Genomic DNA, 20156 nt, shown 5'->3' on the forward strand with positions numbered 1-20156 from the left:
ATTCCAAAATTTTGGTCAAATAATTATTTCAAAAAATTATAATATTCTCTCCTCCTCCTTTGGTATCTCTGAAGTTGAACATATGTTTGCACTTGTTTTGTGAGAGATAATTTAATTAAGATCAAGATTTAACAAATGGTGTTCATTATTTTTTTTGTGTTACATTAATTTTTTTTTAAAAAGATATAATTAAATTTTATTTTAAAATGAAGGTGTGAACTTGGATATTATTAAGAATTGATAACATAACGAATGTTGATAACTCGTAAAGTCAATCTCACGTATCAATATCTTGTTGCAGATAGCCGATTAGTATTGCTAGTATGTTTGAAAATCCATCTGCCCGAAATTTTGAGCGCATATGATCCTTAAAACCATATAAGTGTTGCGAACCAACTCGAAAAAACACCTACTTTCCGGCACCCAAGTGCCCAAGAGAGTCGTTACGCAATGAGTACGATCTACAATATCCTTATTCTCGAAAGATAATTTAATTATTAAAGCTCATCTCAAACCCTATTTTTAAAAATAGTCTTGTTAAACGTTTTACAATTAGATTTGTATATTTTTTTAAATCCAAAAATGATTTATTATTATTATATTTATTTTTTGGAAATGAAATTTTTTAACAACTAACACAAATCCAGGTATGAATGAATGAATTTTATAATACATAAGATTTCATGTGTAAATTCAAGCAAAAAAAAAAACCTTAGTCAAAGAATTGTTTATACTACGTATTTATGTGTATTAAAAATAAACACAAGCATGCAAAAACAACATTATAATTCCAAAAAACTAGAATGCAACATTTATTTCTTTGTCCGATAATACAGCACCTTGTGTTGGCAATATTTTTAGAAAATTACAAATTTATGTACTCATCGGTTTGTATTATTGTACTTGTAAAACATTTAAGTTGGATAATTATTAATGGTTAAAATTCTGTTCCTTGGTTCAATAGAGATGAATTACAAGAGTTTAACCAGATATTTAAACCTCCGACCCTTAATATCTTTCATGCATGGACTACAAACAACTTGCGCAGACTTTGAAAATCTCCTGCATCATCGTTATGTTTGGTTTGATAGCTCCATGAAAGAATAAATCAACCCTCCATGCACGAAGAAAGGAAAAAAGAGAGAGAGAACCGAACTTGAGGTGAAGAATACAAGTTGTAGCAAGATTCTTTAACAAGTGGAAAGATGACCCTCCGGCAAAAAATATATGTATCTGGCTAATGCCTCTTCATTTCTTGGAAAATATTCGACACCTTTGTGGATAATTTTGGCAGATATTTGAATAACTGAAAAATGGAAACAATGATTAGCATAATGATTTATAATATCTGTGAGCAAACAAAATCCCAGAAATTAATTGAATAAAATAAGATGAGCTAGAGAGAGAAAATTTCTTGCAGGAAGAGACTGTAAAAACTGATGCAAATGCAAGTTTTATGTCCTTTTTTTACATTTCTGCGAGAGAGGAAAGCTTATTTGACATTAGAGATGTGAAAAAAGCAAATACGAGGAATCTCCAAAAGACATACTAAATCTGAAATACAAGCACAATCTATTGTGAGTTTCATTACATCAAGCCACCGGTTTTAGACTGGTTCATAAGTTGTTTTTCACTAGTTCAGTAGTCAACCATGATACTCGAAAGATATAAAAACCTCCACCTGAAAGACCATATACGTCCTGGGAGTGTTTCATCAATTATTATGACAAGATTCTTCACATCTTCTTCCATTAGATACTTGTGCTCTAGAAGTCTCTCAAAAACCCAAACAACTAAAAGGTACCAAAAGGTTGTGATTTCTAAAGAAGAGAGCTCCATTGTATTTATACTTATGAACTTGTCCATAAAGTAATATTAACCATGCATCTACTATATAAAGCAAGATGTAGAACTATATTGCATAAAATACACAAAAAATTAAAACAAAGAAAACTGATAACCTTTAGGAACAAAAGGCAGTCATATCATTGGGGATTAAAGAAAAATATTTGTTCCCAATGCAGTTCTCAAATTTATCGAGGAGATATGAAACATGTCAACAAGGCCTTTCAGGACATTTCTACACAATGAAGCTGAACAGATATTTATGTTACACGAGATAGGTTTATTAACACAACTTCTGGCATCATTTCGTTTTCTTCAAAGCAAAGATGTACATAAGATATTTGAACTTTCAAATAGATTAAGTTCTCTAAAGTCCTTGACGTAACTTAGGATTAGTGGAAACTTCTCGACATGAAGTTAAAATAGATTTCTTAATACTAGATACTAAGACATTGCTCAGAAAGCTGGAAGGTTATTAACTATTTAAGCCATCATCAGATTACGTTCTTTGACCCATAAAGAACTAATATTTGCATAACATGTTCATAAAGTCACAAATCATGCATTGGCTCATTTAAAAAATTAATAGCAGATAACATGGGAAAGGGTTTGGGTTTAAAATACTATGGACTTGCTCACATTTTGGAATTCCTAATCCAAGATTAATCGAATGATGTAATACATGTACATGGGATATATTGCTAACATATGGTGGTGGGCAGAAAAGTTTAAAGAAATATTAGAAACATTCCCTACCCTATGTGTTCATTACATTTTGCTTAATTTATCCACATAGATTTTGATGAAATAATAATTGGAGTAACCTCAAGAAAAGCTAGATTAGTTTCGATAAAAAGGAAATTGCTTGATGCGTAAAAATAAAATAAAAAGATAAGACTATGGATAGGCAACATACCCAGAGCTTCACACAAGCATCTATTACGACCGGAACAAAGCATATAAATATAGTTATAGCAGCCTGATCCACCTCTAGTCCATAAGTGCTCAACTATAACCTCTAATAATGTCTGCCAGCCAGATTCAGAATGATACCTGCACATGTAACTGATGCTTTCACCTAAACTATAAAAGAAATAACAGAAGGGGAAACACTTTCTTGAGTAGTTGCAGAATACTGAAGTTCCTGGAGAGTGGCGCTATCATATTCTCAGAAAATCTAGACCGAGTAACAATACCATGGCCAAGGATACAAATGAATCCAACTGACTGGCGAATTTTTCTAGGCGGTTCAAGTATCATTCGATTCATATTCAAAATTCTCAAACTTAATTTGAGTGTTTGGGCAATAATGCTCGTTGATTAGATTTGGACCAAACAAGCCAAGTTCGAATTCGAACTTTCACCAGAGTAAAAAAAAAGTCTATATTTTGAGATTTTTCGGTGAGCTTCAATTCATCTAAAAAATTTCGAACATGAGTTTGGTGTGCATGCATACCCTATATATCAGTCCTTTTTTGAATTTCAAACTTTCTAAAAAGCAATTCAAGGACTGTTGGAATGCACGATGCTCATGTTTTGCACATTTTTAAGTTTGATATTAGGATAGACTTTATTATTGGAGATAATTGTCGAGTTGCACTGAACGATTTGTTCAAACAGTAAGCAATACAGAAGTTCAATAAATAAAATAAAATTGATCCAGTTTTAAATTCCAAGGCATGCAACATATTGTAGAATGAATTGATTTGGACTCAATTGACAGGGGTGGTTTCCTACAACATAATGGCCACGTTAACATCGTCCGTTGTATTCTGGTATAATAAACTCCACTGATAACGGAGTGAAATAGGAAGGGCATGAGTGAGTTTCACTTGCATAAATTTAATAGATCTTTCCCTTTTAACACAGGTCCTTCAGTGAAAACTCCAACTGATCAAGCCACCATAAAATGTGAGAATTTTGTGGAAAAGGGGTAGAAGAGAGTTTTACCCCAAAAAAATATCGGTGACGAGTATAATAAGAAATGCTTTCCCTGTGTCTGAAATGTTATTGATAATCTTATAACCCGTGAATTTCAGCAAAGCTACCTGCAAAAGTTTGTGAGAAAGTGAAAAGGCGTCATCTGAAGTTATACAAGATGCATTTAAACATATAGGATTTGATGGCTGGTTGCAACCTTGTGAAAGAAACAATGGAAAGTGGGCACTACCAGAAGAACAAAAATTGTTAGCTCTCGTACCATCAACAAATGTCAAGCTCAAGCACTTTGCACTCAAAACTGTATTTGTTTGCCTCTTGTTAATGTTTGACTGGAGTCTTTTAATTATCTTCGGCGTTCTGATGTCGAAACATCTTAGTGGTAATTATAACAGACATAGTCATGAAATTAATATAAGCCCTGTGTTCATATATCAGAGTTCAAGAGACAGAGAAAAGATAGAAGAATAATATGTTGCAGTAGAAGTAAGAAGAGGGGGAAATTTGATGAAAACTCACTTGATTCTGAAAGAAATATAGAAGAGCGAACAATGACACCCCAAACACAATGTCTGACCAGATATTTGCGAATGCTTTACGGTTCTCTAACCTCCGCTCATCTCTCAATGCTATTCTGTTTAGTAACAAAGAAGAGTCCTCTTATTTGACAAGAATTTTAAGTATGATCAGAGGGGGAAAAAAGGCATTTATGAAAATAATGGTTATAATGTTAGTAAAACTCACGCTTTCTGTCGTATTACCAGGAAAAGATCCTCATCAGAAAGCGGCGGAGATTTACCAATCTCTACTTCAAGTCGATAACGCGCTTTCACAAGATTAAGAACCTTGATCATTTCTTTCTTTTGTGATCTCCTAACATCAAGCATCTCCGCAGCGAGTGGAACGGTCTTGACATACCTGTTCAAGATAATCGGAACCTTGATTGAGTGAAAATGGATAAAACTACACTATGCCAACTTCAAGAGAAATAGCCAGTACCAAATTAATCTTAACTTGTAAAGAGCTGCTTTATTATTAAAATAGAGTAGATCATGGGCTAATAACGTGCCTATACAGCTTGAAAATTGGCTTCCTCTCTACAGCATAAAGCAACAATTTAATTCATTGCAGGATGCCTAATTAATATTTTCCATGTTTTCGTCGGCTTAAGTATGGGACTTGTTAAAATTAACTGTTTTTCTCCATAACATTTTGTTCTTTTACAGACCCGTCAAAGTTTTTTCAATACTCTCGTCCCATATGAGCATTTGCTTCAACTTTATGGTTCCAATTAAAAAAGGAAAAAAAAGGGAAAACTTTACTATGCAAAATGTGACCCCCTTGCCCTCTCTCCTCACCTTTTGTTTCCTTAGGTTGTGTTTGGATTTTTTAATTTAAGTTTAATGAATTTCAAACTAACCGCTAGAAGTCCCCTTTCAGCCCAATATATTTCAGGTAGTTTTAAATAAATTTGATATTAGCTCTCCGCTTGGCTGTCATTGCAAATCTGTGCCCTTCAGAAAATGACAAATAGTAAGCTGATTCCTCTCCACTTTTTAAAATTTGTAAATCAAGATCACCACCATGTCATCACAAGGACTTCAAAAATGTATATCACTTCACTAATCCAAAGAGGCAATGTATAGCATGTAAAAATATACCTGTCTAAGAACGGCATGAGAACGTAGTCATGAACCAAGAAATCCATAGCCCATGGAACAATTATAAGTACTGCCAAAAATTTGGCCTGAAATAAGAAAATTAACAATACTGTGCACATCAATTGTGATGGAAAGATGCAACATGCATGGATGGCCTATTATACTTTTCAAACAATCATCAATGCAAACACGCATGATAATTTAGAATGCTAAAAATTTAGCAACTTAAATATCACCAATGCAAGGAGCTACTGCATCTTTATATGCCAAAATTATAACTATTCCATTACTAACAATTCAACTCAAAAGTAGATAGGTGGAAAAATAAAGGCAATGGCTAACGCTATGAAATTTTATTTTATACAAGGACATAAGCATCACAAATAGGAATTTCGTTTTTTTTAACTCTGTTTGGCCAATTCAACAAACCTCGTGGTTCATAATTTCCTAGCATCTTGCGCATTTTTCAATTTAAAATTATTTACACCGCAATAGGCGTTCAAAATAGAACCGACTAAGCTGAGCTGCGGAAATCACTAACCTATTCCTTGTCAAAGAAAATAATTGAAAATGGTGGAAAATTTACTTCAATCACTTAGATTGGCCGGGTAGTTATGTACAGCATTTGGCTCCACTGAAATCTGAATCCTTCTTAAATTATTGATCATGGAGAAGATTAGGTAGTTACCCACATATTCATATTCTTCTCCTTATCCGAGGAGCAACAACAAGGCCAATAACAGCAGCGACATTTTCAAATAGTTCCACAGAGTGTGTATAATAATCTATATTGAAGCTGAGATTCTGTTGTCCAAATAATTGTGTGCCATTCTGGTTAATGGATTAGATAACATAGCTAACAGAATAACGAAGCCCAAAGGCAATGCCTGAAAATCTCCTAAGTATGATTAAGGGAAATTTCCTTCTGATTACTTTGGCGCAGCCTAATAATATTCATGGGTTTTCATCTTTGGCTAGAAATAAGAAAGATCCACAAATTGAAAACCAAGAGACATGTATAATTCACAGGACTGAGGGCACTCTTATGTTTCATTTTAGTCCTTTCATTATTTGTGCCCTTGAATGGCGTGACAAGAGTCTTTTAGCTGCAACACCTTTCCATTTGGACTTAACGGCTTAGAGCGTCAAAACCAGTCAATTTGAACCTCAGCATTCCAACAGTAGATGCATACACATACACACAAACATACGATTTTAATATAGGATGCCAACTTTCATAATCAGCATACTAGAATTGGGATTATATTTTATGTTTTGGGCAATGTTTCCTAATATCAGTCCTCTCGAACTCCAAATAGGTTCTTTCAGGCTGTACGACTGAAGTATGATATAATCTGCATGATGAATTTGGACAACCCAAATTGGATAACAAAACAAAAATCCTATTGCAGAATCTGGAACTAAATCACATTGTACTCATATTCTTGTATGTGATTAGCACTGTACCAACTCCACAAGATCGACAATTAGTAAGGTATGGTATGAGAATTGTCATCTGACCAATATAAAAGCATAAGATTAAATCTTAACGAAGTTATTTTGATGCCAATGTATCAATCACTCACCGAATTGACTGAGGCATAACGAAAAACTCGATCTTCATAAAGAATATCATCATCTTCTCTGCCTAGAACCATATCCCTCACAGACTTAACCAATCCTCTCCCAGAAAACATGCTGGTTAAATCTTCTCCTGTATCATTTCCAGGCTTTCCAACAGCATCATTCGAGTTGTCAATCCATGATGCACCATTAACAGAATCATTACTAGTTCCATCAACAAGCCAATCCTCCCACCTTCTACTCTCCTCATTCTTTACATCGTCCTGTGCTTCCCTCAACTCGACAATTGCTTCAGCTCGCCTTTTCCACGCTTCAAATTTCTCATAATCAGATACCTCATCATCACTAGAATCTTCGGACTCTAACACGTCAATCGTGTCCTCATCTTTCAAACCAAGCCAATTCCCATCCTCATCAAAAATGAATCTCTGCCACCAACTTTTCCTCCTCTTCGAATATTTTTTCTTGGCATTCGCAACCAGGCCACGGGACTTTTTCCTTACACTTGACAATCGAACTACAGCAGATGCCGAAGTATGATTCGAAAATGAACTACTGGAACTACTGTTCTTGCACCAAGCTAGACTTTGACACAAAACAATTGAATTGCTCATGAAGAAAATGTATGAAATTCCACATTTTCAGCCTCATATACCTATAAAAATGCAATCTTGGTCAGAGAAACTCGCCAAACATACAATAGAAACCATTGATTCAATCAACCACACAGCACCAAGAAATGCAGCATCGTCTCTCAATATAATTCAGACTTTCACAAGAGAAATTCGCTAGTGCACCATTCTTGATAAGATGATTCCAGAAGCTAGAAGAGGGCTCTAAAATATGGAGGAGACAAAGCCCGTGAAGCTTCCAGCAAAAAGCTTAAAAGGAAACCAGAATTCTATTACGGGTTTTATCTATTGGGCGTTATAAGAAGGCAAAAGGAATTGGATACCGGTCTTGGCTTCATTCTCTTCGGATAAACCCATCGCTGTGTTTCCGTAACTGTAGAGTCGAATGCTGACTTAAACAAGACACCGCACATTTTCGAAATGTATTATTATAATATTATATTTGTGTTTCAGTTATTTATATTATCCAAAAATACCTTACGTAACTGTTCTACTGCTAAAATAAAGTGGAAAAATATTTTCTATTAATTCTATATTTACGTTTGTCGTTAAATTAAGACAATAAACATTTTACTCATTTTTTTTTAAAAAAAAAAACAGAGTAGGTCTTGTGAGACGAGACGATCTTCTTAAAATAAAAAATATTTTTATCATAAAAATAATTTATCTTACGAAATTGACACATGAGACGATCTCATAACATTATTATTTTTATATGAAAAATGGCTAAAAACTATATCTCTAATATATATTGAGAGCTTCCATTGCAGTTTCAGTTTCAGTTATGCAGGAAAGCTTGAGCTTATACGATCAGTGGTGCAAGGTATTGAGTGTTATTGGTTATCTATTTTACCTCTCCCTATGTGTATTATCGACAAAATTTATTCTCTGTGTCGTAAGTTTGTGTGGCCTACTAAGCATCCACCTATCGCTTGGGAGGTACTTTGCAAACCACTTGATGCGGGAGGTTGGGGCCTAAAGAATTTAAAAGCTTGGAACAAGGCATTATGTGCGAAGAATCTCTGGAATATTCAAAAGAAGAAGGATAGTTTATGGATAAAGTGGGTGAACCATGAATAGTCATTCAGATGTTTGGAGTTGGGACTGGAACAAAGAACAATCGCCTCTTATAAAGCAAATCATTGCTGTGAGAGATGAGTTGATTTCAGCACATGGGTCGAAGAATGCAGTGATTTCGGTGATGAATAATTGGTTCGGGGAAAGTAAAGGAGTGACAAATGCTTATGATTTCTTTGTTTGTAGGTGGACTAGATGGCCGTGGAAACCTCTGCTTGCAAAAAACTGCATTTTACCGAAACATAAGTTCACTTTGTGGCTAATGGCTCACGGTAAGTTGCTAACTAGAGATAGGTTGGGTTATCTTGATGATAGATCGTGTGTTATGTGCAACGGTGCTAATGAATCGATTAACCACTTGTTCTTTGATTGTCCTTTTACTCGTGGAATTTGGGGTTGTATTCGAGATTGGCTTGGAATGCGGAAACTCATGGGATCTCCAAATGCTATGCTAGCGGCATTTCGAGGTGTGTACAGAGGAAGTTCGGCCCTCAACAAGATGCGCTGTGTTGCTCTTGCATCGACGGTGTACCAAATATGAACTATCAGAAATAGGAAACTTTTCGAGAATGAGGAACCGGAGATCGAAGGAGTGATAGTGAAGATCAAGATTCATGTCCTAAGAAGTGTGCCAAATGCTATTCATATGATTTAATTTCGATAGTGGTATTTGAGTTGTTCAAATTGTAATACTGAATTGTCTTTTTCTTAGATTGTCCCTGGGGATGTCCAGTGTATTTGTATCCGTATAAACTTTTACCTATCTTTTAATGAATTTATCATTAAAAAAAAAAAAGAGATATAAGACAACCATCCAAGCACCTCTATTTTGCGTTGGAACAAATTCCAACCCCAAAGACCCATTCCAGCTATGCAAAGAAAATATAATTCCGTGAGAAAGCACTTACCACAGCTGTTATCGTAGCCACACCAAGGATACCTTTTTTTCTGAAAGGAAAGCAGAAGTAGATTTTGTCAATAAGATATGAGACATATCAGTGTATATTATAGAACTGACTTAGCACTTGCCACTATCACGGGTTGAAAGATATTGCTACTGCCACTTGAACGTTGCGTTTCGACTACTTTCCACATAAGAAATCACAATAGGACAGTAAGGCACTTGTCTCCTAATAAATGCTCAAAGTTGCCATTCATGTAAATTGAAAGCACAATTTTTGCTCCATTACTAACCATAGTATCGGAAGCAGACAAACTATACCAAAATTATATCTAATGATAATTATACAACTCAACGATTTTAAGCAATATATAGCAGGGTTTTTTCGACCTATCCACATGAGTAATACCCCAATCATTGAGGAGCTGACACGTGTCAACTCTTAATGCAAGATTTGACACATGTCATGAACTCCTCAGTGGTTTTGGAAAGTCGAACAGACCATATAGCAGCTCAGATACCATAAATTAATACTTGTAGATAGTCATAAAGGACATAACAAGAAATTGTTGCTCCCTAATGCAGAAGAATTATCACACCTTTAGCCAGAGCTGAAAAATTGAAACTCGAGTAGACAAGTAAAATCCGAACATCTTACTTTCATCCAAAAGAATCCGATACAAGGCCCCAAAAAGATTATCCAATCAACATGCCAGCAAAGACCATAGTTGATATCAAGCTCTTCTCAGCGGGAGAAAGATTTGACTCAGATTGAACAGATGATCCAATAAATGAGAGAATCATCATCTCTATAGCGTCAGATATCCAACCCAATCCTCCATAAACAAGTAGAAGATATTGGTATATACCAAAACCAACAGTGGTAAGTGCTGCATCTAGGGTAAACTCTGGGTCAAAATCTCCCACCATCTGGATAATTAAATGTGTAATTTATTTTCCTTGAATATTGTTTTTAGAGAGTTGTTCTGTTGCATCACGTGGACCTCATACGCAATCCATTTTATCCAACAGTGGTACTGTATACAGCACCACATCCAAACACCTTTAGTGCATGCTACTTTTTCCTCCTAAAAAGCAAAAACAAATTTAAAGATATTTCGCTTTGCATTTGAGTATTTATTTGGAGAAAACAACAAAATGAATTCGAAGGAAATAGTAAAAAGTGTACTCAGGGTTTCATTAAGATTTTGAGTAATCTTAGATGGTTGATAAAAATATATTAACATATAACATGCGAGATGTATTTATAATATCACCAACGAACTTGAGATGATGTGTAGAAATAAAAGGGAAAATTACGATTTTAATTTTTTAAGTTACGTTTTTCCTTTATCTTATTATCAATCAATTTACAGTTTTAATCTATTATCAATATATTATGTCAAAGTATTGTTTTTCAGCATCATATGAGCATTCAAATTAGGAAAAAAAAATACAAATTAGTTGATTATAATTCCATTCATTGACCAAACAACATAATCAAAAATGAAAAAAATAGTATTTCGGACCAAAATCCAGCTTTTTCTACGGACGATATGAATATGAAGTTGAGCCGATTCGAATGGAGACTTGTTCATTGGTTCATTCAAGATTAGAGAGATCAGAAAATCGTGAACTTATATCCTCCATTCAGCCTCCCTTGAAAACCTCTGGTATATCTCTGACCGGCTTATAAACCTCTCACCCTTTTTCGCGTCTTATAGAAAACACTGTTGGTCCCCCACTTTTGTCACATATATATATATACACACGATGATCATTTTCTTGATTTAGGAACATATATATATATATATATGTGTAATCATGAAGAAGCCATGGAGCTTAGTCTTTATATTGGGGCTGGGCATGATTTCATGCGCAGATGCATTTATAGGAATAAACTGGGGAAGATTTAGCTCCCAAACAATGATCCCTTCCATGGTCGTGGATTTGCTGTTGCAGAATGATCTTAGAGATGTCAGAATTTTTCAGCAATCAAACAACGTTTTGGAGGCTTTTTATAACAGTGGAATCAGAGCTACGACCGGTCTCTCTAATAACGTGATAGATAATTATCTAAACATGTCAACAGTGCAATGGTGGATAGAAGAAAAGATACTCAAGTTCGAAAAAGTGATGGAATTTCGGTACGTCAGTCGTCTGTTGCTATATGCATACAGGTTTCGTTGTCTGTAAAACGTTGAATTTTGCATGTGTTTTCAGGTATGTCACCATCGGAAATGATCCCTTTTCTATGACATTCAGCAGCAAAATTTACGTCAACGCTGTACAAGTTGTGAAGAATATGCAAGAAGGGTTTAAGATCAACAACAGACCACATATGAAAGCAACAATGCCACATTACACAGACGTCCTCACTGTCACAAATACTTCGAAGCCATCCGAAGTCGATTTCCAGCCCTATATCAAAGAGAAAATGCTAGAATATGTAAGTTTCCTTAAGGATCATGATGCCCCTTTCATGCTTTCCATGTTCCCGATTCACTTCGTGAACAATAACAGCGTGGATTTGGAATTCGCATTTGTGGAGAACAATTCGAGTCACTACATAAAAGACATAAACGTGACCTACCATAATGCATTCGAATTATTATACGATTCATTGCATTGGGCTTTGTACAAAGCCGGCGCGGGAAACGTGAAAATCGTAATTGCAGCCATCGGTTGGCCTACGGATGGTTACCCAGGAGCCAGCGTCCAAAATGCGGAACGTTTTTTCGGAAGCTTTCTCCCTTACATCGCCAGTGGACAAGGGACCCCCATGAGACCCAACGAGAATATCGACGTGTTCATAAACAGCCTGTCTGACGAAAACAAGATACGTGTCGAAGCGGGTACGTTCCAGCGTCACTGGGGAATCTATAAATTCAACGGGGAGCCCAAATTCAGGATCGATTTCTCTGGAAAGGGAAAGCATACCTATCCCAGCGTTGCTAAAGGAGTGATACACATGCCGAACCGATGGTGTGTCTTCAATAAGAACCTTGATGACCCTAGGTTAGTGGACAATATGAAGAAAATGGCATGCAACTTTTCGGATTGCTCGAGTTTGGAGGAGGGGGGATCGTGCCACAATTTATCTTATGAGGACAAGGTTTCTTACGCGTTCAACGGCTACTTTCAGACAAAGGGGCAGGCAGCTGACTCGTCGCATGAAGAATGCGACATGAGTGGGTTGGGGACGGTGGTGTCAGAAAATCCATCGACGGAGACATGCGAGTTTCCGGTGGAGATTTTGTCGGCAGAATATGCCGTTGAAGGAGCAACATTTGGAGCCGATAACGGCGGAGAGAGAGTACATGGGTGGTGGGTATCTGCATATGTCGTGCTTTTAGCTATCAGTATCATATGGAACCTTGATTAGTTTATAAGTGAAGTATTGATGTAGAAGATAATAAAGACATCGATTGGATCTTTATTTTTGTTTTTAGCTTGCTGTGTGGCTCATTTTGTCTTTGAGATTTGAAAATTCTATATTAGAAAATCGAAAAAACGTGTCTTTTTGCGATTTTGTCCATCAGATTTCAACATTTTTCGATATTGATGTGATATTGAATATTGTTATTTTGATCGATATAATGACATGATCGAATTTTTTGGTTGGTTAGGTAAAATAAGCTAAATACAATTCATAGATTTTATGCGGAAAAAGTCATTGATAAAAATCAGTCATGAATATACATAATAATTTATTTTAATCGATAGTTTTATAACTATATAAACTAAATTTATATATAAAAGAATAAACCAAATTAAATGATGAAGAAATGTAAAAGATATATAGTGTTAATTTAATGAAACATTTTTAGCGATGTCAAATATTTAAATTTACTCCACATGACGTCGTGAGAATAGTCTATAAAACTGATGGAAATATAAATAAAAATCAAAGAAATATGTTCAAAGAAATACAAATGGTCCGCGAGATTTGCCGTCAGAATACTAATTTATAAAAATGATGGAAATATAAATAATAAAAAAATAATAAAATCAAAGAAAAACATATGCTATCCAACCTCTAAAATTCCATTAATGCTATTCGAAGTTTGAGAAATTTTAGAATTAGTAATTCATGACCTTGTTCAAAAATACCATAATAAAAAGAAAATAAGAGTTTGTCGTTAGGTCTAGTTCCTAAAAACTTGTCACTGAAATCCTCCCAGAAGGGATAAAGCTAAACGGAGTGAAAAAGATTTCCTATCAGATGAGTATTAAGATTGGAACTTGGACCTAACTCAACTTCAAAAGCTCCCAGGAATGAATATCTGGAGCGTAAAGTTTACAAATGACCCAATTATGGACAGAACGGGTGACCTAATTATAGGCAGTCCAATACATAACGGTGAAACCCGGACTCTGATACCATATTAAGATTGGAACTTGGACCTAACTCAACCCCAAAAACTAGTTCAAGGGGGGAGGATTGTCCAATTCCATATATATATATCACTCAAAGATTAATTATCTAACCGATGTGGGACATTTAACAATGAGAAATACAAAATACTAGTCTCGCACGAAGTTTGTAAATAAGTGATTATATGATAATGAGAAATAAATACATGTATGATAAAGAGAATGTATTGAAGATTGAAATTCCACGAGTTAATTATCAATATTATAAAAAGGTCAACTAAGTTGCCCAAAATTTGTTAAGTAGGTTTTGTGTGAGACGGTCTCATGAATCTTTATCTTTGAGACGAGTCAACCGTACCGATATTCACAATAAAAATAATACCCTTACTATAAAAAAGTAATATTTTTTCATGAATGACCCAAATAAGAGATTCGTCTAACAAACTACGTACGACCCGTAAAACCGTCTCACACAAGTTTTTGTCAAATTTTTTTGCCTTCATCGTCATTTTACTATTTACAGTTTGAAATAAACTATGTACTTTCATTTAGCATCTTCTCCAAAAACGTCGCGTGCCTACTGTCTCACAAAATATGATTCGTGAGACCGTTTCACGTAAGTTTTTACCTGGATGTTAACATGATGAATTCACTGGACAACTCTCAATAACAGCTAATATAATTTGTAATCCTCTATTTCCAATCAAATTAATTCTTAATTCTTGAAGATGATAAGGAGCATGGCGGCAACGTTGAAGGCGATCAAATTAATGAAGGAACAAAGAATAATTGCAAAAACATTTCATAACCCTCCAAATTGCCATTCAAATTTGTGGCATGAAAGAAGCCACGTACCCATTATTCGAAAGAACCAAAGATTGACCGTCAAAGTACTACCACAACCAACCATTAGATGCAAGAAAAATTTCTTTGACATTAAGCCTCAATAACTGTAAGGGAGTGTGTTATGATCTTATTAAATTTATAAATTGTGAAAATGTGGAGAAATTTAAAAATAGATAGTGTTTGAGAATAAAAGTGAAAACTGAAAATCAGAAGTATGTAATGTTTGATAAATAAGTGATTCTGATATTAGTTTTTTTATCTGAATGAGAATCAAAATCACCGTAGAATCAGATTTTGGATTTCAATTAAATTAAGTAGAAGATAACACATAATCTGAGTTTAAAAAACACACAAATTCGATAATCACTTTTTAAACCAAAATCCAATTGGAGATAATTTGCATAATGAAGTATGCATGCCTCCATCGTACGTGGGATAATCTAAAATTAAGAGTTTTTTTTCGAGATTGTGTTTGGATTAAAAGATTTTAAATCTTCAAATATATTCAGCTGTATTTTTATAGTTTTGATTTAGCAAGATCATAAACTTCAAATTCACATCTTCCATGTTTATATAGTGTTTAATGTAAATTAGGATGAATTTCAAGTTTTCTCAATAATGAAAGCATTATATTTGAAAGTAATTTTAGTTTATGCAACTAAAATGTAAATAAATAAATTATAGTTTTAAGATTGCATCTATTGTTTCATTATTAATAATGAAAATATAATTGAAATCTTTGAATTTCAAATTCATCATGTATCTATCCAATAGCAAGTGCATCTTTGTTGTATAATAGAGTTGTAATGCATATTCTTGCCTCCAAATTTATCAATTCTTCTCCAAGTATATTAAAACACTCAAAGATCTGAATTATTGGAGAATTTTTTTTATTAGGTATTCCAAGAGTATGCACAATAATAAAAATATCAAAACTATTTATAGAAAGTGTTGAAGCGTACGTATATTCTCCATTCTCACCTGATATTATTATACGATCATCTGGCATATCCTTAAAAACCTCTGGTAAATCAACTCTTTACGTCTTAAAACACCATTAATCTCCAATTGTGTAGCGCATATTTAACCATGCATACATTTCTCATTGGGAAAAGAGAATCCAAGGAGAAACGAATGTATACATTTCTCCAATAGTTGTATGGATATTTCCCATACACATATGAAAAGAGAATCCAAGGAGAAACGAATGTATACAATTATGAAGAAGCTGCCATCGAGCTCAATCTTTACATTGGGGCTGTGTATGATTTTATGGTCATACAATTATTCATGCGCAGATGCATATATAGGCGTGAACTGGGGAAGATTGAGCTCCCAGAGATTGGTACCTTCCATGGTTGTTGATTTGCTGTTACAGAATGGGATCGAAGATGTCAGGATTTTTCAGCAAGCAGACAATGTTTTGGAGGCTTTCTATGGAAGTGGAATCAGAGCTTCCCTTGGTCTCTCTAATACGTTATTGGCGGAATATACAAACGAAACAAGAACAAGTGTTTGGATAAGGGACAAGATAATCAAGTATGAAGATGTAATGAAATTTCGGTATGTCGTCGATCGGCTCTGTATGCATATTGATCTGTCTTAATTATTAAGAACATATAAACCCGGCCCTTTTTGTTCAAAAGAAAAAGAATATAATCTCTTTATTAATGTACGAGTTGGAATTGTGTAAACATGCTGGATTTTGCATGTGTTTTCCAGGTACGTCACCCTTGGAACTAGTCCCTTTTCTCCAGTGTTCCAAAGCAAAATTTACTTTAACGCAGTAGATGCCGTAAGGACAATGCAGACACAGCTTAACCGACGTAACAGATCAAATATCAAAGCAACAATCCCACATTACACAGATGTCCTCAATCTGACAAATACTTTGAGGCCATCGGAAGCAGATTTCCGGGACGATATCAAAGAGAAAATGATAGAATACGTAACAATCCTCAAAATCAACGATTCCCCTTTCTTCTTGACCATGTACCCGATTCATTTCGTGAACAATAATAGCTTGGATTTTGATTTTGCATTTATGGACCGCAGATCGAATTACAGCATAAAAGATACAAACGGCGCGACCTACACAAATGCATTCGAGTTATTATACGATTCATGCCATTGGGCTTTGGCTAAAGCCAACGCGACAAGCGTGAAAATCGTAATCGGAGCCATCGGCTGGCCTACGGATAGTTACCCGGGAGCCAACGTTACAAATGCGGAACGTTTTTTCAGAACCTTTCTCCCTTACATTGTCAGTGGAACAGGCACGCCTATGAGACCCAACCAGAATATCGACGTGTTCATAAATAACCTGTCCGATGAAAACCGGATGCTTACCCAATTGGGTGGGTTCCAGCGTCACTGGGGGATCTATAAATTCAACGGGGAGCCCAAATACCAGATCGATTTCTCTGGAAAGGGGAGAGAAATCCATCCCAGCATGGCTAAAGGAGTGGTATCCATGCCGAGTAGGTGGTGCATGTTTAATGGGAACATGGAAGATCCCAGGAAAGTCGAGTTACTGAAGAGAATGGCGTGCAATGAAACGGATTGCTCAAGTTTGGATGAGGGGGGATCGTGCTCCCATTTAACTTATGAGGACAAGGTTTCTTACGCGTTCAACAGGTACTTCCAGGCGCGGGGGCAGTCATCTGAGTCGTCGAATGAAGAATGCGACATGGATGGGTTGGGGGTGGTGGTGTCAAAAGATCCATCTAACGGGATATGCGAGTTTCCGGTGGAGATTTTGTCGGCGGAAAATGCCGTTGAAGGAGCAACATTTGGCTCCATAAACAACGGCGGGGAGAGAATACACGAGAGGATATCTGCATCTGTCGGGGTTTTAGCTTCGACTCTACTTTGGATCATCATACAGCGCGCGCCTCCGGTTTAGAATTTAGGGTTTCTTCCCTTTCAAATAAGGTTTATAAATGAAGTATATAGGTATATAGAAAGGTTTTGTACACTAAATTTCATTTTGTTTTGGTCAAACTTGAAAATTTATAGCATGCAAATCGTTGTAACGGAGAATAAGTTCAATTTTTTACATATAAAATTTTAATTAAATAGTGATTTATATAATTAATTAACTTTTGGTTAAGTTTTTTTAAAAATTCCAAAATTACACCTCACGCGTATCTGATTTTAGTCGTCAATTTAATTTTTTTCAAAAAGGAAAATGATTGTATGTTTATTATTTCATGTATTATATGTTGTGTATAAATGTTCAGTCACTAATATATATTCTATCCTAACTAACTTTTAATTCATTTGACGAAGACTTCTTTAAAATTATAACACAAATTTATTTATTTTTTAATGAAAAATATGAATAAATTAAAATTTAAAAAATTGGAAACTCGGTTAAACCAAAATCCAAACTGAAAAAGTTAATGTATTTTGGATTGGCAAAAACTTGTGTGAGACGGTCTCACGGGTCGTATTTGTGAGACGGATCTCTTATTTGAGCCACATTTGCAAAAGTATTACTTTTTATGCTAAGAGTATTACTTTTAATTGTGAATATGGGTAGGGTTGACCCGTCTCACAGATTATGATCCGTGAGACGGTCTCACATGAGTCTCACTCTTTTGGATTTTAACTATGAAAAATATTGATTTCTATATCAAAAGTATATTTGTCACTCGATATATGGTCCGGTCGGAGACTTTCTTACAAGATACATACTCAAATTACAATTATACCCTCATTTTTTAGCTTTATTTATTTTATTTTTTCACAAAAACTTCTATGAGATCGTTTTATGTGACGATTTTGTGCGACAAATTTTTTATCCGATCAGATTTATGAAAAAAATACTTTCTCACAAGATACATACCCAAATTACAATTATACACTCATTATTTAGCTTTATTGATTTATTTTTTTCACTGAAATTTCTATGAGACTGTCTTATGTGACAATTTTGTGTGACAAATCTTTTATCCGATCAGATCTATGAAAAAATATTATTTTTTATGACAAAAATATCATTTTTCAATATATGTATGGATGGAGTTAGGAATGTAAACGAACCAAACCGTTTGTGAACTATTCGAAGCTCGATTCGATAAAAGCTCGTTTGAGCTCGTTAAGATAAACAAACCAAACTCAAGCTTTATAGTATTCGGCTCGTTAGCTCGTGAACATGTTTGTTGGTAAGTTCATGAGTAATCTTTTAAATGGAAAATAATAATTTTGATATTTGATTTATTAATTTTGCATAAGAAAAATTCTATTAAATTTATTTATTATAATAAATTTACAAATTTTAATAAAAATAATATATTTTTCTTTAAATATATAATTTAGTTTCAAATCAATTTAATGAAAATTTAAATGTATAATTCATATTTATTAAGTTTATTTAGGTTCGATAAAGGCTTCAATAAACTCGCGAGCCATGCATATATTCGTTAAATAAAGCTCGAGCTCGACTCAATTATAAACGAACCAAGCTCAAACATTCAAGAGTTCGGATCGGCTCGGCTCGACTCGACTACATCCCTAGATGGAGTTCACTCGTCCCACAAATATATTTTGATCATATTGTTATCTATGTTTTAAATATTTTAATTTTATTTTTATTTTATAGTTTCAAATTCAAACGTATATTTATCTATTTTTAAATTTTTAGATCGATGTATCATTCTCGATATATATATAAATAAATTAATTTAAAATAAAATATCATCATGTTTAAATAATTATTTCAATTTTTTAAAATACAAGCGCACTAATTATTATTAGAGTGGGTCTTTTGTGAGACCGTCTCACGGATCATAATCTGTGAGACGGGTCAACCCTACCCATATTCACAATAAAAAGTAATATTTTTTCATGGGTAACCCAAATAAGATATTCGTATCACAAATACGACCCGTGAGACCGTCACACACAAGTTTTTGCCTTATTATTATTATTATTTCTTAAATGTGTATGACGTACGGATCATTGTCACAATTTGTACACCGTCACACACAAGTTTTTGCCTTATTATTATTATTATTTCTTAAATGTGTATGACGTACGGATCATTGGCACAATTTGTACAATTTTTTGTGAGCAAATTTAGCTTATATATGTTTAAACAAGTATTTTAAAAATATTTTTAATATTTTATAAGTAAAAATACTTAAAGTATATGTTTGGATTTTTGAAAAAAAAAATGAAAAATATTTTTAAATTTTTTTTTCTCCAAGTATATATAGTTTTTAAAATAACAACTGAAATGTATTTTTTTATGCTTTCATAAATGTAAGGAGCGATGAAAATCAAAATTAT

The 20156-nt window shown here is 34.3% G+C and overlaps 3 protein-coding genes across 3 annotated transcripts; 2 read left to right on the plus strand and 1 right to left on the minus strand.

Annotated features, from left to right (window-relative positions):
• Positions 1–817: 817 nt before the first annotated feature.
• On the minus strand, positions 818–8059 carry LOC140842694 (protein DAY-LENGTH-DEPENDENT DELAYED-GREENING 1, chloroplastic-like). The gene is given in 8 exon segments (XM_073210778.1): positions 818–1306; positions 2762–2845; positions 2847–2898; positions 3796–3893; positions 4303–4417; positions 4528–4701; positions 5445–5530; positions 7031–8059. Coding segments are annotated over 8 exon segments (1290 nt in total). The 5' UTR covers positions 7643–8059; the 3' UTR covers positions 818–1237.
• Positions 8060–11402: 3343 nt separating this feature from the next.
• On the plus strand, positions 11403–13157 carry LOC140803786 (glucan endo-1,3-beta-glucosidase 5-like). Its single transcript, XM_073159662.1, has 2 exons — positions 11403–11785; positions 11862–13157. The coding sequence occupies exons 1-2, from the start codon at positions 11463–11465 to the stop codon at positions 13021–13023; spliced, it is 1485 nt and encodes a 494-aa protein (XP_073015763.1). The 5' UTR covers positions 11403–11462; the 3' UTR covers positions 13024–13157.
• A 2923-nt stretch (positions 13158–16080) lies between these two features.
• LOC140803715 (glucan endo-1,3-beta-glucosidase 5-like) lies at positions 16081–17766 on the plus strand. Its single transcript, XM_073159606.1, has 2 exons — positions 16081–16424; positions 16584–17766. The coding sequence occupies exons 1-2, from the start codon at positions 16081–16083 to the stop codon at positions 17764–17766; spliced, it is 1527 nt and encodes a 508-aa protein (XP_073015707.1).
• The last annotated feature ends 2390 nt before the right edge of the window (positions 17767–20156 follow it).

The sequence above is a fragment of the Primulina eburnea genome, chromosome 10 (assembly GCF_022965805.1).
Source record: "Primulina eburnea isolate SZY01 chromosome 10, ASM2296580v1, whole genome shotgun sequence".
Lineage (NCBI taxonomy): Eukaryota > Viridiplantae > Streptophyta > Magnoliopsida > Lamiales > Gesneriaceae > Primulina > Primulina eburnea.

What these genes read in the sequence shown, in the direction of transcription:
- LOC140803786 (XM_073159662.1), top strand. Translation starts at nt 11,463, where the DNA reads ATGAAGAAGCCATGGAGCTTAGTCTTTATATTGGGGCTGGGCATGATT. An exon ending in GAAAAAGTGATGGAATTTCG is followed by an intron (nt 11,786 to 11,861) that starts GTACGTCAGTCG and finishes ATGTGTTTTCAG; the next exon opens with GTATGTCACCATCGGAAATG.
- LOC140803715 (XM_073159606.1), top strand. Translation starts at nt 16,081, where the DNA reads ATGAAGAAGCTGCCATCGAGCTCAATCTTTACATTGGGGCTGTGTATG. An exon ending in GAAGATGTAATGAAATTTCG is followed by an intron (nt 16,425 to 16,583) that starts GTATGTCGTCGA and finishes TGTGTTTTCCAG; the next exon opens with GTACGTCACCCTTGGAACTA.